Raw genomic sequence first — 15,191 nt, 5'->3', positions numbered from 1 at the left:
GGTAATAATGCAGTTTTCATTTGGTGGCAAATTAGTAAATTTCCAACAAATGTAATCCAGCCTTGCTCCGCTTAGCGCACCCAGTGAGTTTACACTTGAGTGCATGAACTACTAATAAAAATGGTGTGAGTCATCCCACCCTAACAGGTGCAGCAACAGTGAACCTGTAATGGTATGTGAACACAAACTGTACTGAGAAAAGGTCTAATCAGCCATAAGTAAGTAAAAACAACACGTGTGTGTGTGTTAAATGTATGAGTATAAAGCATCCACACCCTTGTACAGAGGTGAGTACGGTATGTCTGGTGTTCTATAACACTTGTCTAAGAAATTGTCTCAGACTTGTCACGCAATTGCTCATAACTAACTGAATCCAACGCCACATAATGCATGATGATGAATATGGTGAAAATAGACAAAATGCTGCCCGGGATTGAAAATATGAATCCTTGATCGAGGAGAGATTTTCAATAACAATAGAATGAAGTTTATTTGGTTATAGCTTTTCGACACAGCCCCCATGGGTCAACATCAAAAGAAAAAAAATGTCCTTAAATATTTTTGAATGATGTTTCCACCTCCATGCTTCACGGTTGGAATGGTGTTCTTGGGGTTGGACCCATCCTTCTTCTTTTTTTGTTTTAGATTCCGTCTCTCGCAGTTGTGTACCTATGATCAAAATTACAGACCTCCACATGCTTTGTAAGTAGGAAAACCTGGAATCAAACCTGTATCAAACACTTATTCTCCCCACTGTAGCTTCATGTACAAAGACATATGAGACATTAATACGTGTATTTTAACTAAATGTAGCTTTTTGGTATACAATGATTATGCCAGTATTTCAGGGAATGTTAAATATAGCATTTTTTTAAAGAAAGAAATAGCAATTATCTTTTGACTAGGAGCCGTAGCAGCAATAAAATGTAGCCTCAATAGCATATAACAAGAATAGGCGTGCAACACAGTTTTCAGCATTTTGCATAATTGTATAAATGTCAGCGATGTTGTGTACTCTTGGCATGGATCACATTTTACATTTTGTTGTCAATAAAAAAAGCGAAATCTACTGTAGTCAGATTTCTTGAGCTAAAATTTCAGCTTAACCACTATACATTTACAGTAGATCCAGTGGATCTGGGGGTCACAGAATTATTTCATCCCATTATTGCAGACACATTTTAATATCGGGCTGAAAGTTTTTGAATACAAATAACATAGCTGGATTTACACCAAATAATAACAATTTGTTGGACAGATTTATGTAAGGTGCCCGAACCTCATACATGCTTTATAAGCTATAAAAGAGACACCTCTTTTCATCAGATACAATATTATATATTTCCTTTTTCATACAAAAATATGAAAGTGCTTCCTAAGTAATAAAAATATAAAATAAAATATTAAAATAATAGCAATTTCAGTATGATAATGTATAAATATTAAACAAATGCTCTACTGTATATCCTGTCATGCCTAGTACCAACACACTTTACAATAAAGAAAGAAATGAACCGAATACACTCCACGAAAAAGAAAGAAAGTGCACATGCAGACACTACCACTACTTTTGCCCTTTGCACAGCAGGGACAACCCTGTGTGCTGAGACAGAGGACCAGTGGGAGAACTCCTGGTTCGCCTCGCGTCTCCATCCACAGCCTGTCGCTGTCTCTCTTCAGCGTCACGTTGGTGGAGCTGAGCAGCTGTTCTGCACGTTGGAAGGCCTGGTTGTCCTGCAGGGGGACCGGAAGACACTGGAGGGAGAGAGGCTCCCTGCTCTTCTTTAACATGCACATCTAGTGAGAAAGACATAGATAAATGGATGAATAGATGGGTTGATTGATGAAAAAAAAGAGATAAATAGCTCTTTGTTGCAAAGGCACGTGGACTCAATCTTCTCAACTAACTTTGGACAAGTAATCAAATAACTGTATTTGCCTAAATGTCCAACTATTTCTTTAAAGGTCCCATGGCATGACAATTTCACTTTATGAGGTTTTTTAACATTAATATGCGTTCCCCCGGCCTGCCTGTGGTCCCCCAGCGGCTAGAAATGGCGATAGGTGTAAACCGAGCCCTGGGTATCCTGCTCTGCCTTTGAGAAAACAAAAGCTAAGATGGGCCGATCTGGAATCTTGGTTACCTCCCCTTTCTCTGCTTGGCCCGCCCATGAGAGAGAGACATCATGGCTTTCAAACGAGCAAAGTTGCCCCCCCCCTCCCTTCTCTCCTCCTCAAAAGCTACAGACTCAGAAATGGCACATACTAAGGAGAGTTCATTGTCAGAGATGGGAAGTGACGAAGTACAAATACTTCGTTGCTGTACTCAAGTAGATTTTCCAGATACTTTTACTTTACTTTTTATTTTGCTGGCGGCTTTTTACTTTTACTCCCTACATTTGAACACAAATATCGGTACTTTCTATTCCTTACACTTAACAAAATTGGCTCGTTACTTTAGTTTTGTACTAAAGGTTGTCTATCGGGTGTGATTGTGAGTGCATGTCGGAGAACAGCGCGGACACGCGCATCACACCGCGGGCTGGCATTCACCCCACACGGAGACAAGAGTGAGAGAAAAGAAAAAGAGACTAGCTGTCCGGAGGATAATCAGCTGAGATTGTGTGCGTGCATCTATGAAAATTGTAAGTCATACAACTTATGTTGTCAGTTCATTTAAGCCTGTTGTTGTACTGGTCTATAGTTCTTGTAAATTTAAAAGTTAGCTTGTTGGTGTTCTTCACCTGTTAGCAGGTTACACCTGTTAGCTAGGTTACATCCGTTACCTAGGTTACACCTGGCTGTTGATTTGATATGATGGCGATTGTTGAACGTCCTTGCTCATTAAGATAATGGAATTAATAGTGGGTTTATTGTTATTATTTACTAGCATATATGATTCCTATGCATTGTGTATGGTGGCCTTTACAATGTTATTTATTTCTTTTATTACCACACACACAGCCATAGCAGAGCTACCCCCCCCCCCCCCCACCCCATGTTTATACTGATGCTTGATTTTAATAAAGCATCAACAGAGAGAAGTTGTCTCCGTTGGTGTTTTAACAGACACACCTGGGCCGAAGTCTGAAACCAAAATCATCTTTAAATCCAGTCCTAATCTATTCCTCACTAACTTTCAAATCATTTCACTGGAGTTAGTGACTATTTTTGCGTCATCAATACCAAATTGAATCTAATTAGACGGGAATATACACAGACTTCTCACAAAATCACAACTGAATACATATCTTGCTACTCGGTCAGAATCTTATTAACCTGGAGTCCCAGTCTCTGTCACAATAAATAAGATATAGGATTTAGGCCTATTGGCAGACATCCATTTAAAATGTAGCCGATGGCATATAAAGAAGAAAGAGCGTTTTTTCCATGTCCACTGTAGTTTCTCAGCGTGTACTCTAGTAACATCTGTCTGGTCCAGGTAGCTTTGTCATTCACAAGGTTACTTTTTAATTTTATACTTTGTTACTTTTTCTTGAGAAAAGACGTTAAATCAGTACTTCTACTTTTAGATTAGATTAGATTAGATGATACTTTATTCATCCCACAACGGGGAAATTCCTTTGTTACAGCAGCAATTCTCTACAATGAAAGCAAAAACAAACAAACAAGTAAACACACAAGAAAAACAGGTAAACAATAGACAATGTGCAGAAAGGTAGACTGAAGCAAAGTAAGGTAAGGTAAAGTGAAGTGGCGTCACATGAGGAGAGTATTTTTTAACACAATTATCTGTACTTCTACTTGAGTGAGTACTTTTTGCCATCTCTGTTCATTGTGGGATTGGCTCTAGGGGCTGTAATTCTGCACCAAGGCTGAATTTGAGGAAAGAGACTTCAGATACATGGGGACCACTAAGGCCTATATAAAAGCATCCAAAGAGGACCAGTTTTTCTTTGCACAAATTTCTCAAATAATTTACACTTTTTGCACTTATAGAATCAAATCCATAAGTTCTCATGTATAACAGTCAACAGAGAGGTGGTATGCAGTAAATGAAACTAACCAGTGTGTCAAAGGCCTCCAGAAAATCAGCACTGCTCTTGCTCAAGAGGCTTAGAGTCGGATCAGGCAACTCTACAAAAATAATACAAATACAACACAGCAAGTTAAACTGTAGCAAACAACTTCTTGAGTACTACTTTTTTTTTTATTTGCTCAAAACACTGTGAGGAAATGATTACAGGCCTCTTTAGTCTGGAGGTCGCCCTTACCTTCCAAGGCACTGACCAACAGGTGAGCTGCGTTTAGATGGGAAGGAATACCCCACTGGCTGTTCTCAGCGGGACTGTCTGTGCCGGCTCGGTCCAGTATGGCTGACAATAATTTTCTTTGACTCTCCGACAGCTCTTTGTGCGTGGCCACGTTGACTGTTTCACCCCTGCACAACTCCTCAAGCTATCAGAAAGAGTGAGAAAGGCACAGAGAAAACAATTTGTCACAGATGTTGGCCTTAATACTGTCTTTAAATGACATGAAATGTTTTTTGGAGACTGGAGTCCAAAGTTTAATTGTCACACAATTATTATCCACAAGTCCCCTGTAGAGATGAGCCCATACTGACTCGGGACCACCACACACATGTGGTGTATTGGATTCAGGGTCATGTTAGTGTGTCACTCACCAAACACTCCATATATGACAGAGCAGTTCTGTCCCCCAGAGTCTCTTGGAGTCTCTTGAACAGGACACCTCGAGTCAACTGGGGGAGCTCTGCCAGAGGAGAGAGGTCCATCTCCTGTGATCCTGCAAGAGACCGGGAGACACTGCATCAGATTTGAAACTGACGCTACACCAACATACAAAGTGTGGCTGGTACCAGCCTCAGTCTTCCCCACCTTTAAAATAATGGCTGCACTACAGTTGGCTTGGTATGGTTTTTTGCTTATAACTTCAAATTCAATTTTATTTGAGCTCCTGAATTCAACTTATCAACACATGCCTGCCCATACAGGTCATGCCTACTTCTGCCTACATACATTTCCCTCACAAACGTGGCATCTAAATATCTATAAACCCATTTTGTGTTTCCCACACTGTTTTCCTACACACAGTAAATGAGTTACTGTTGGCTCAACCTAATTCTTAAACATTATGCAACGACAAGCACATTTCGATGACTCATCAAAAAAAAAAAAAACTCACAGGCACGAGTCTGACTCACACCATTTTGTACATTTTTACTTCTGCACAACTTCATACCAAAATCCTTGTATGCTTCAACAATCTGCATGCTTTTTTAAAATAATTCTCTTGATTTGAAGCAGATCCAAATCAAGGTGCAGATTGACAGACTTCTCAACAATTAAAGTAGCGCATTAATATCTATGTAACCTTGGCATGGGGTTGTGTCCCTTATGACTTTCTTCCTGTTTTTACTTTCAGTTGGGAACAAACGATGGGTAAAGTGGACAGGGTGGCACTATACTGACATTTTGACATGTTACAATGGAAAGCTGACTTTTTGGCAGAATTATAAAATATCACAGGATGACAGATACATCATTTTCACTGAGCAGTATACCTTAGTATTCAGAGTTGCAATTAGGGCTGCACAATTAATCGAATTTTAATCGCGATCACAATTTGGACTTCCCACGATCAAATTTGCGTGATCGAGCGATTATTTTTTATAAAGCGTCATTTCATAGAACGCTCCGGGTTTTTTGCAAAGCCAATCTCCCGCTCCGTAAAGCCGTCTGCTCATGAGCCAGTCAGAGTAGTTCACTGCACCCGGTGCAGCTTATTTTCTAGATGTAGACAGTCCCAGAGGACAGAGTAACGGGAGGAAAACTCAACAGATAGCAGTCGGTTATACGTCAGTCTCAAGGTTTACCAGTTTACCAGTAAACGCAACATTATGTCCCGTGACCCCGTCTGTTGTTTTTCCGACAACAGTGCTGACCAGTGCTAGTCGGTGCTAGTTAGCGTCTGTTAGCTGTTAGCTCCCGGACGCACCGGTGCTAATGTCCTCGCATCCGCTGCAATGCTGTTTATATGGATATGGTTTAATTTTGCGTTACATGACCCATTTCTTCTGTAAAGCCGTGCCTGTGTGGGATCTTTCTACGCTCTCTCGTCCTACTCTCTCTCCTCTTACTCTCCGCGCCCCGCCGCACAGCGGCCGCCGGTTCAAACTTCTGACATTTGTCTACAAATTAATTTTTTTATTAACACAGCTGTATATTGTTAAATATGAGGGTTAAACCTGTATTTGTACCAGTGTTTCCATGGTAACTCTGCTATCGCGGCCGCCACGGCGAAGAACACAGAAGAAGTTATTGAATGCAGCTAACTTCAGTTGGTAGAGTAACAGCGTGTGAGACGGAGCTGCTGGACCAGGACCAGAGATGTGACCCATGGCCAGAACATCATAGTTCATAAAAATGCAGCGCAGTGAAGATACAGACGTTTCATACACATGCCGTGTTTATCCGCCATTCGACCCGTGCTGGACCCGTTCATAATGATCAGCCGTCTCTCTGTGAGTAGCGTCCATCACACTCCCTCTCCAGTTATAAACAGCCTATATGACAATACAATTTGTTTTGGTTAAAATCAACAAATAATCGTGAGAATAATCGCGATCAAAATTTTGATCAAAATAATCGTGATTATCATTTTGGCCATAATCGTGCAGCCCTAGTTGCAATACAATCATTGTTATTCGTATTAGTTTAGAAATGGCGATAGGTGTAAACCGAGCCCTGAGCCTCTAACCTTATGAGGTCATAAGGGGCAAGGTTTCTTTCTTTCTTTCTTTCTTTCTTTCTCTGCTTTGCCACCCAGAGAATTTGGGCCACCCATGAGAGTGAGACATCATGGCTTTCAAGTGGCAGACCTCCAGCCTCCACCTTGTACCCTTGCCCCCCCTCTCTCCTCCTCAAAAGTTACAAGCTCAGAATTGGCACATACTAAGGAAAGCTCATGGTGGGACTGGCTCTAGTGGCTGTAATTCTGCACCAAGGCTGAATTTGGGGAAAGAGACTTCAGATATGGTATTAGGGGACCACTAAGGTTTATATTTAAAAGCATCCAAAGAGCACCATGCCATGGGACCTTTAATAGCCAAATATTGCTACTGAGGCTTGTCAGCCCAACTATATTTCAGGGCTAATTTAACAATCCATTGAACCCACAATTAAATCAGTGGTAAAAAAAGGGGAAGCTATTTGATTTACAACTTTTCACTTCCTCATCAAACAAGGAACGTTAACCAAATGTTATCTCCCAAAATTAATAACTGGACCACTGTATGAATGAATGAACACAAACCATTTTGCAGTGCATCCAAAGGTACTTTCTCTGGAACCTTATCCCCATTGCACATGCCGTCCATTTCGTCCAAGGAATCATGGGATGGCCAGGACTCAGGTGAGTCTGCCTCAATGCCTCCCATTAATCCAGGCTGTAGGCATATATCTGAAAATACACACAACATTGTAGATAACACAGGTACGGTCAGGTGTGCCCACAGGGGAACCACCTCAGCTGGAAAAAAAGGAACTTTGGCTTTACTCCGAGTTCCTCACAGATGCCTGAGCTTCTCACCCAAGGGAGACGCCAGCCACTCTGCTGAGAAAACCCATTTTGGCTACTTGAACCTAGGCTAGTTCTTTAGGTCATGACCCAGCCTTCAGACCATAGGTGAGGGTAGGAACAACAATTGACCGGTAGATGGAAAGCTAATCTACTACTGATTCTCTCCCACACACACACACACACACACACACACACACACACACACACACACACGCACACACACACACACACACACACTTACTAAAGTGTCCGCTTTTCTTTATTCCAGTTCCAGGATGCTGTACGCAATAACTGTACCAGAGGGGATCTCCAAGGAAACATCACTGTCCGCCTCAACGTTGTTGCTGTCCTTCACACACACCTGAGAATACACAAAAACACACACACAAACATTTTAGTGATTTGAAATCTGACAGAATTACATTTTTGGGATCGAAGATCCAATATTTGAACTGGAACAGAACAGGAATGTAACCAAGCACCTTTCATCATGATTAACAATGTTATTAATAACAACTGTCTGACTACGATGTCACCTCAAAACTCATAGCAAACCAGTGAATTGTTGATTGGTTTTTACCAGAAACGGTCATCACATTAAAAATGGAGCAAACTGTTTTGTGTGTTTTGTTAAATCTCTAAAACACTCGACTCCACCGACACATCTACCTTAAAAGAGCTCCCCATCATGCCCACTAGTCCGAGCATCCCCTGAAAGACGCACTGCTCCTTTTTCGTCTGGGTGACGGTGAAGGAGTTGGCGGTGAGGATCCTTTCCTTAACCACTGCCAGCACGTCAGCACGCTTCTCCAGCTGCTGCACCAGCGGTTGCTGCATGTCTATCAGCCTGATGCAAAGAAAAACAATTTGTTTTTTTTTAAATTTGCAATGGAATGTATAGGATGTGTGCGTATTGCATTTAGGCGATGTAAATTAATCAAAAAACACAAGAACCATGGACAGAACCAATGTAGAGTATTTACATAAGATAACACTATTAATCTTCCTTGTTTGTTACTGGTCTGAAGTGTTAAATGTCTGATCTCTCCAACGACATTTCTGGCGTATTCATCTCATTCGTGATGAAGTCCTCATCCTGACACCTTCTGCTGACTAATAACAATGTGTGAATAGTATAAAAAGGAATGATTTAACACCTGCCGCTGGAGTCTTGTAACAGCTTCTGCACATCCAGTTCCTCTTTCTTCAGCTTGCCAAAACTCGACTGGAGCTTGGAGGTCCCGTGGCCCTCCAGTGTGGCTCTGACAGCGCCAGCCTCGGTGTCCAGCTTACCCGAGAGTTTGTCTCTATATGTCCCCTCGTAGGTCACAAATTCTGTCTTGGACACGTCTGACAACACACGGTGGTTTTAGCATACATATTGATCTATGTGTGTAAGGGAAAATCTGTACTTTGGAAAGAAAATGTCTTGGAATATGTCTTAGAAAATGTCAAAAATCCACTTTTTTAAAAACAAAACATAAACAGTACGTGTACATGCACACCTACATACCAGGACGGAGCACCTTGTCGCCTTGCAACAAGTTGCTGAGGGTGAAATCTGTTGGTTGGTACTTGGGGCTCTGCCAGAACCACATGCGGTTGCGTTTGACGACCAGTGCCATGGGAACCAGTTTATCCGAGTCATTTAATCGGGACACGTGGATGAGGCTTCCTTCGGGGTCAATATGACGGACAAAGTTGGCAGTGGCTTTGGAAAACATGGCTTGGCTTTGATGAGGACTGCAGACAGCTGGAAGAAGAGAAGAGCTTATTTTGTCCGCTTAAAGCTACAGAGAGCAAAGACAAGAGCCCTGGTATGCTTTTACCCAACGACTAAACCATTAGCGGGGATTTCCTGTTGGTATTCTCCCCAGTTTTCCACTTTAGATAGTTTATGCAAGTGATTCACTTGCTAAGCAGACCCTGTGGGGGCGAGCACGTACGCACGTACGCACACACACACACACACACGCACACACACACACACACACACACACACACACACACACACACACACACACACACACACACACACACAGGCTCGCTAATTCTGCTGCTCAGATTCCATAGCTTAAATATTTAAAGTAATCAGGCGTGAGAGGGGTGTGTGCTGTGAGGGATGAGAGAAAAAAGGAATAGAAGAAAAGTTGGAGCTGTGTCCCTGTTGGATTGATAAATGTTAGAGTTAACCAAAAAGAATGCAACATTGGCCGGAAATCCGAGAAAGAGGCCAGTTAAAGAAATAAATATAAAACAGGCGAGGGGTCAGACCTCCTAGGTTTTCCCCCCGGAGTGAAACCAAGAACACCACCGCCTTGTGCTGTGAACAATGCAAACTCCCCTTGACATGAGTGTGTTGAGTCATTTGCTATGAATTATTTAAGTTATCGTAACGTCAGCGGAAACCTTTCTCTAACCCCAACCTCGAATTCCAAGAGCTCAGATATGCAGTTTCTTACAGTAATATTTTATGGTTTAGTGGAAGGTGGACCAGAGAGAGAGAGAGAGAGAGAGAGAGAGAGAGGAGAGAGAGAGAGAGAGAGAGAGAGAGAGAGAGAGAGAGAGAGAGAGACATGATAATATGAATTCCTTTTCAATATAATATAAGGACATTTCTAACTAAACATTGTTCACGTGGTTATGGTGGCAATTCACTGGTGTTGGGCTAACCACCATGAAGAAAACCACCAAAAGTATCCACAAAATCCTCAAAGTATTAGGGATCCATCCTTATATATATATATATATATATATATATATATATATATATATTATATATATATATATATAGTATATATATATATATAGCCTCTTAAGGAGCATACACGTTGATGCTACCTTGTGACGTCAAACATCTTTTAACTTAATTGAACTCCAAAACAGAAAATGATCAAAGAAAATGAGAAGAAAGCACAGTTTCCCATTAAAATAGATTTGTCAATAGAAACAGTTGGTAAAGAAAAAGGCTCACAACATTCGTGCCTCGTGTTAACAAGTTTAACACAACCACACAGGCACGTGCGCGTTGGTAGCCTATTTCCCGGCAGCTCACTTATTTTTCTAATGTAACAAGCTTCAGGTGACCGAGAGCTGCGCTGTGAGACCGACGGCTCCTGACTCGGATTAGGAGAGTTAAACTAAAGACATAAAAGGGGAAAGAAACACGTTCTGACCAGGAAAACCATAACAAACTAGACTAGACGGAGAACAGGAACCTCTACTGGTTTAGGTTTCCCAAAAACACAGATAAATGACTTGTTTATATTTGAAGTTGTCTCTTACCTCAAATTGGAGTATAAACTCTTCAAATCCGAGATTAAACGTCGCACGTTCAGAGCTCCGACCCTTCGAGTTGTTACTCCTGGAATGTGACCGATGTTGCCATGCGTAAAAGTAGACCAAGATGTCCAAACGCGGACCGAAATAGTCCTCTGGATGTAATAACGACACAGCCCTAACAGTGTTGGGACTATTAGAAAGCTAATAGCAGCAGCAGCAGCAGCAGTGTTTTCGGTCAGAGCTGCGGACGAGTTGTGGGAGAGAGATTGAAGAAACAGTTATCCACTTCACAGAGAAGTACATCGACCGCTTCCTCCCCTTCCACTTTCAGTTAATTATGATCATATGAGTGTTTGTGTGTGCGTGCGCGCGCGCGCGCGTGCGTGTGTGTGTGTGCGTGTGGGTGGGACAGGGAGTTGTCACACATGTGTAGAGATATGGTCCTCTGATACCGTGAGGCATGGATGCACACATGCCCAAACATTATGTAGTCGGAGCTGGTACAAGACTACTCTTAACAGGCTGTTTGGGATTTTGTGGTTGAAGAAGTATTTTGAAGTTTTACTAATGTAAAGGTATATCAGCGAAGTGTAAATTAATATCAAAAGTAAGTACTCATTAAGCCCAATTGCCCCTTTCCAAGAGATATTATTTGTATTACTGTTTTACTATTGCATTATAATTGCAAGTTGTTGTTTTTTTTGAATAAGCAGTATGCCGTATTAACAAATTATGTCTCACGTCTTAATTTGAGAAATCCAATATTTACTTTATGTAGATTTATCTTTTACAAAGTTATGTAAGTCATAAAACAACTCAGTGAAGCTGAACGACTGGGTGACTTGAGTTAAAAACACACCTGGGCACATTTTCCAGTCATGAGTCTTATCCCATTTTGGATCTTATTATGTCATAAGACATATTATATTATATATAATGACATATTGTTCATATGCAAGATGAGCACAAATGGCTGAATTGTAGGGTCAACTGCCTAAAACAGACCATGACAAAATATTAAGAAAATTGGCAATATGGTGATAACAATGCAAACAAATTCCCCAAAATGGAAATGTTGCTTGGGGAAATATAGATAAACGAGTCAATGTGTGCAAAGAGTAAAACTATATCATGATTGTCAAGTTGTGGTATTTTTTTTTTTAAATATGAACAATGCTTTGGAATAAGAAAAGAAAAAAGAAAAAAGAATGGAATCTTTACAAAACATCAATTGCATATGGAATCCATCGAGATGTCCATGGTTCTAGAGTGGCATCACTCAGAAGATGTTCATGTAGGAATTGGAGAATTTTCATCCAGTCAGTGATGATTCACTGTGACGTTACTGTATGATTTCCCGATACTGACATACAGTTGCATTTTCCCGATACTCACACGTATTGCGAGAGATTAAGGCCTCCCTGCAACTGTACAAGATCAAGATGAAGAACTACAATGAAGACAGTCATGTAAGTAACCTACTTCTGTTGCAAGATAGATGCATTGGGTTAAGAAATTAATAGCAGACATTTCAATTCATACTATGTCCAAAATGAGCTCATTAAGTCCAAAAATTAAGAATATAAATAACAATGAACAATTGAGGTAAAAATGAATAAATAATATAAATATATTATTGTTTTTGCAGCCAATAGAGAGCCACAGGAGACACAGTGGCTACAGTCAGTCCAGGATCCTGGAAATTGAAAGAGCTGAAAGGGCTGAGTTTCTTGAACTCCTTCACCGAGTAGAGAGACTGTATAACTCACGGAGTCGCCAAATTGATGAGATCAGGAAGAGAATGGGATTTTCCGTCCACCAGGATACCCTTACCTCACCTCAGACTACAGCTTCTCCAATTTTAAAGGATGACAAAAGGGTTCGGACGTTCAGGACCAACCAGACGATGGTAGAAGAGGAGCCTTTCTCCAAGAAGAGGCTGGGTCTGGGCAGTAAGATGGCAGGGTGGAACGCTGCAAACAGGAGGAACCCACGTACACACGCTTCCCTCAGCTCTGTGGACATGCCCACTCCCACTGAGCTGAGGGCCATTTCAAAAGTCAGCCTTTTCACCCCCAGTCCTCCTTCTTCCCCTCCTCCCAGAGCAACCAGGAGACCGTCTTGTCTCCCGGTGATAACTACAAAATTTGGTGGCGCAGGTATGTTAATATTGTTGAGTGATGACTTTTTTATATATACATGAATGGAAAGGTGAAGATTGTGATTACAGTAAAGTGGAAATTTGGATATTCATGACTAATTTTTGTTGGTAATATGAACAGTCAAGGAGGTGGCTGATGGGTGCAAGCTCCAATCGTCACAGACGACACTAGAGGATTCATGGAGACACTAGAAAAAGGTGAGTTTCGCCACCATCCTTCACCCGAACCACCAACAGCACCCAGTAGGATCCCAAAGTTGGCACCCAGGTTTACAGCACGTCCATCAAAAGCTGTCCCCCCCCCAACAACACAATACCTCACCGTGGGACCCCGGCGATGGCACCCAAGGTTCCAGCGCCTCCATTAGAAGCTGCCCGGCACACAGAAAAGGACCTCGCCGTGGTTTCCCGGCAGTAGCACCCAAGGTTCCAGCACCTCCATCAGAAGCTGCCCCACCCAACAGAAGCGGACTTCGTTGTGGGACACCGACGGTGGCGCCCAGAGTGCCAGCACCACCTTTGGACCCCCCCCTGCCACAGAAAAGGACCACGCCGCGGGACCCTGGTGGTGGCACCCAAATTTCCAGCACCTCCATCAGAAGCTGCCCAGCCCAACAGAAAAGGACCTCACCATGGGACAAAATGTCACCCAAATGAAGACCTCTAGCCTTTGGTCAATCCTGCAAAGAGCCTGTCCCTCTGCTTCACGCAGCTGACCACAGATAACTGGTAGGACATCCACATTGCAGAAGTAAAGATAGATTTTAAACAGCATGGGCCACAGCAGTCTGCTGCTGGTTCTAAAGCAATGATTAACACAGTTGTCATCAAAACACAGGGAGGAGAACATGGATGGATTGAAATCTGTTCGAGCTCTGGCACGACACCATCCAGAACACCTGCAGCCCAAACTGCCTGAAGTCTGCCTGGTCCTCACAGAAGCCGTATTGCAGACATTTTTACTCTTTTTTTCTCTGTTGCATGCAGTTCTCATTTGCCTACATGTACCTGTACTGTCTACACAGCAGTATTGACTCTTTTTTTTCTTTTTTACTATCTAGGTGAATAACCTGCGCTCTGCTGTGGCCTGTTCTACAATTAGCACCCTAGCAGAGCTCCATACCCACCTAGGGAGGGCCATGGACACCGAGGCACGGTGGACAGGCCGCGTCCTGCTGCTGAAGTTGGCCCAGACAACCAACGCCTTCATTCACCAGCAGGCTAACCTCGCCCTGGATGCGCTGGTGGAGGGCTGCAGCACCAGTAAAGTATAATTATTCTCCTCACAACAGGGCTGAGGTAAGAGGAGAGGGCGTGATCAGAATTTCTTGTAGAAAATGTAGCAGCAGCATTAAATGAAATGAAATGAATCACAATTGACGTTCTCCGGTTTTGTCCTTCTTCAACCACCGTTGTGCTGCAGCGAGGGGCAGCACGGCCCTGCACCTCCACCAGCTGGCGCACATCATCGGAGAGGAGCAGATTCTGACAGCAGGGAAGACCTTCACACAGGGTTCCTTATTGCTGTCAGTAAGATGGCGGTGGATGCGTCACCAGACGTCAGGTGGGTTAGCAAGTCTTGCACGGTCCTTATGGTTTGTGGTTCCTGTTAATAAATCCGTTCGATTTTAATCTTTAGTCAGAATCTTATAGCCTTCTGGGAATTGTGCTTATCAACAAAATTGCTGAATGTAAATGTACTCTGCACAGGCACTATGGCAAAGATGCTAAAAGGACTCGCCCACCAGAAGGGGTTCGAGGCCCCACTGGGATAGGCCATCCCACTGAAAGACAGACATCCCTTGGATAAGATCTTGGAGAAGATGGTGCAGTAGAAGCGGAGGCGATGGAAAGACTGGTGGACATCTGGACAACATAAACTTTTAGGCTGGTCGGAGGTGCAGGGGTTAACTCTGGTACCTCACAGGAAGGTTGTTGGTAAGTATCCGGCCTTCTGTGTGGAGTTTGCATGTTGTCTCCCTCACTCTCTGCTACAATTCTCCATGTCTCTCTGTCTGTCTGTCTCTTCTCTGTCTCTGTCTGTCTCTTTCTTTCACCCCCAACCGGTCGAGGCAGATGACCGCCCACCTGAGATGGTTCTGCTCGAGGTTCTGCCTCTTAAAAGGAAGTTTTTCCTTGCCCACGTCGCCTAGTGCTTGCTCCTGGTGGAGAACTGTTGGGTTTC

The 15,191-nt window shown here is 42.7% G+C and overlaps 2 protein-coding genes and 1 pseudogene across 3 annotated transcripts; 2 read left to right on the top strand and 1 right to left on the bottom strand.

Annotated features, from left to right (window-relative positions):
- Positions 1-471: 471 nt before the first annotated feature.
- On the bottom strand, positions 472-11,175 carry LOC116675328 (gasdermin-E-like; annotated as a pseudogene).
- A 1,105-nt stretch (positions 11,176-12,280) lies between these two features.
- Positions 12,281-13,722, top strand: LOC116675325 (uncharacterized). The gene is made up of 3 exons (XM_032507233.1): positions 12,281-12,314; positions 12,494-12,976; positions 13,375-13,722. Exons 1-3 carry the CDS (start codon positions 12,288-12,290, stop codon positions 13,720-13,722), a joined length of 858 nt encoding a protein of 285 aa, XP_032363124.1. The 5' UTR covers positions 12,281-12,287.
- LOC116675326 (TOG array regulator of axonemal microtubules protein 2-like) lies at positions 13,560-14,282 on the top strand. 2 transcript variants are annotated; one of them, XM_032507234.1, is made up of 3 exons: positions 13,560-13,735; positions 13,845-13,950; positions 14,068-14,282. In XM_032507234.1, exons 2-3 carry the CDS (start codon positions 13,855-13,857, stop codon positions 14,278-14,280), a joined length of 309 nt encoding a protein of 102 aa, XP_032363125.1. In that variant the 5' UTR covers positions 13,560-13,735; positions 13,845-13,854; the 3' UTR covers positions 14,281-14,282. The 2 variants fall into 2 exon arrangements, with proteins under 2 accessions (XP_032363125.1, XP_032363126.1); XM_032507235.1 differs by lacking the exon at positions 13,560-13,735 and having other exon boundaries at positions 13,792-13,950.
- Positions 14,283-15,191: the final 909 nt, after the last annotated feature.

The sequence above is a fragment of the Etheostoma spectabile genome, unplaced genomic scaffold (genome assembly GCF_008692095.1).
Source record: "Etheostoma spectabile isolate EspeVRDwgs_2016 unplaced genomic scaffold, UIUC_Espe_1.0 scaffold00001793, whole genome shotgun sequence".
In the NCBI taxonomy this organism is placed as follows: domain Eukaryota; kingdom Metazoa; phylum Chordata; class Actinopteri; order Perciformes; family Percidae; genus Etheostoma; species Etheostoma spectabile.
The sequence above is the reverse complement of the archived record's forward strand: the minus strand, read 5'-3'. Positions and strand labels throughout refer to the sequence as shown.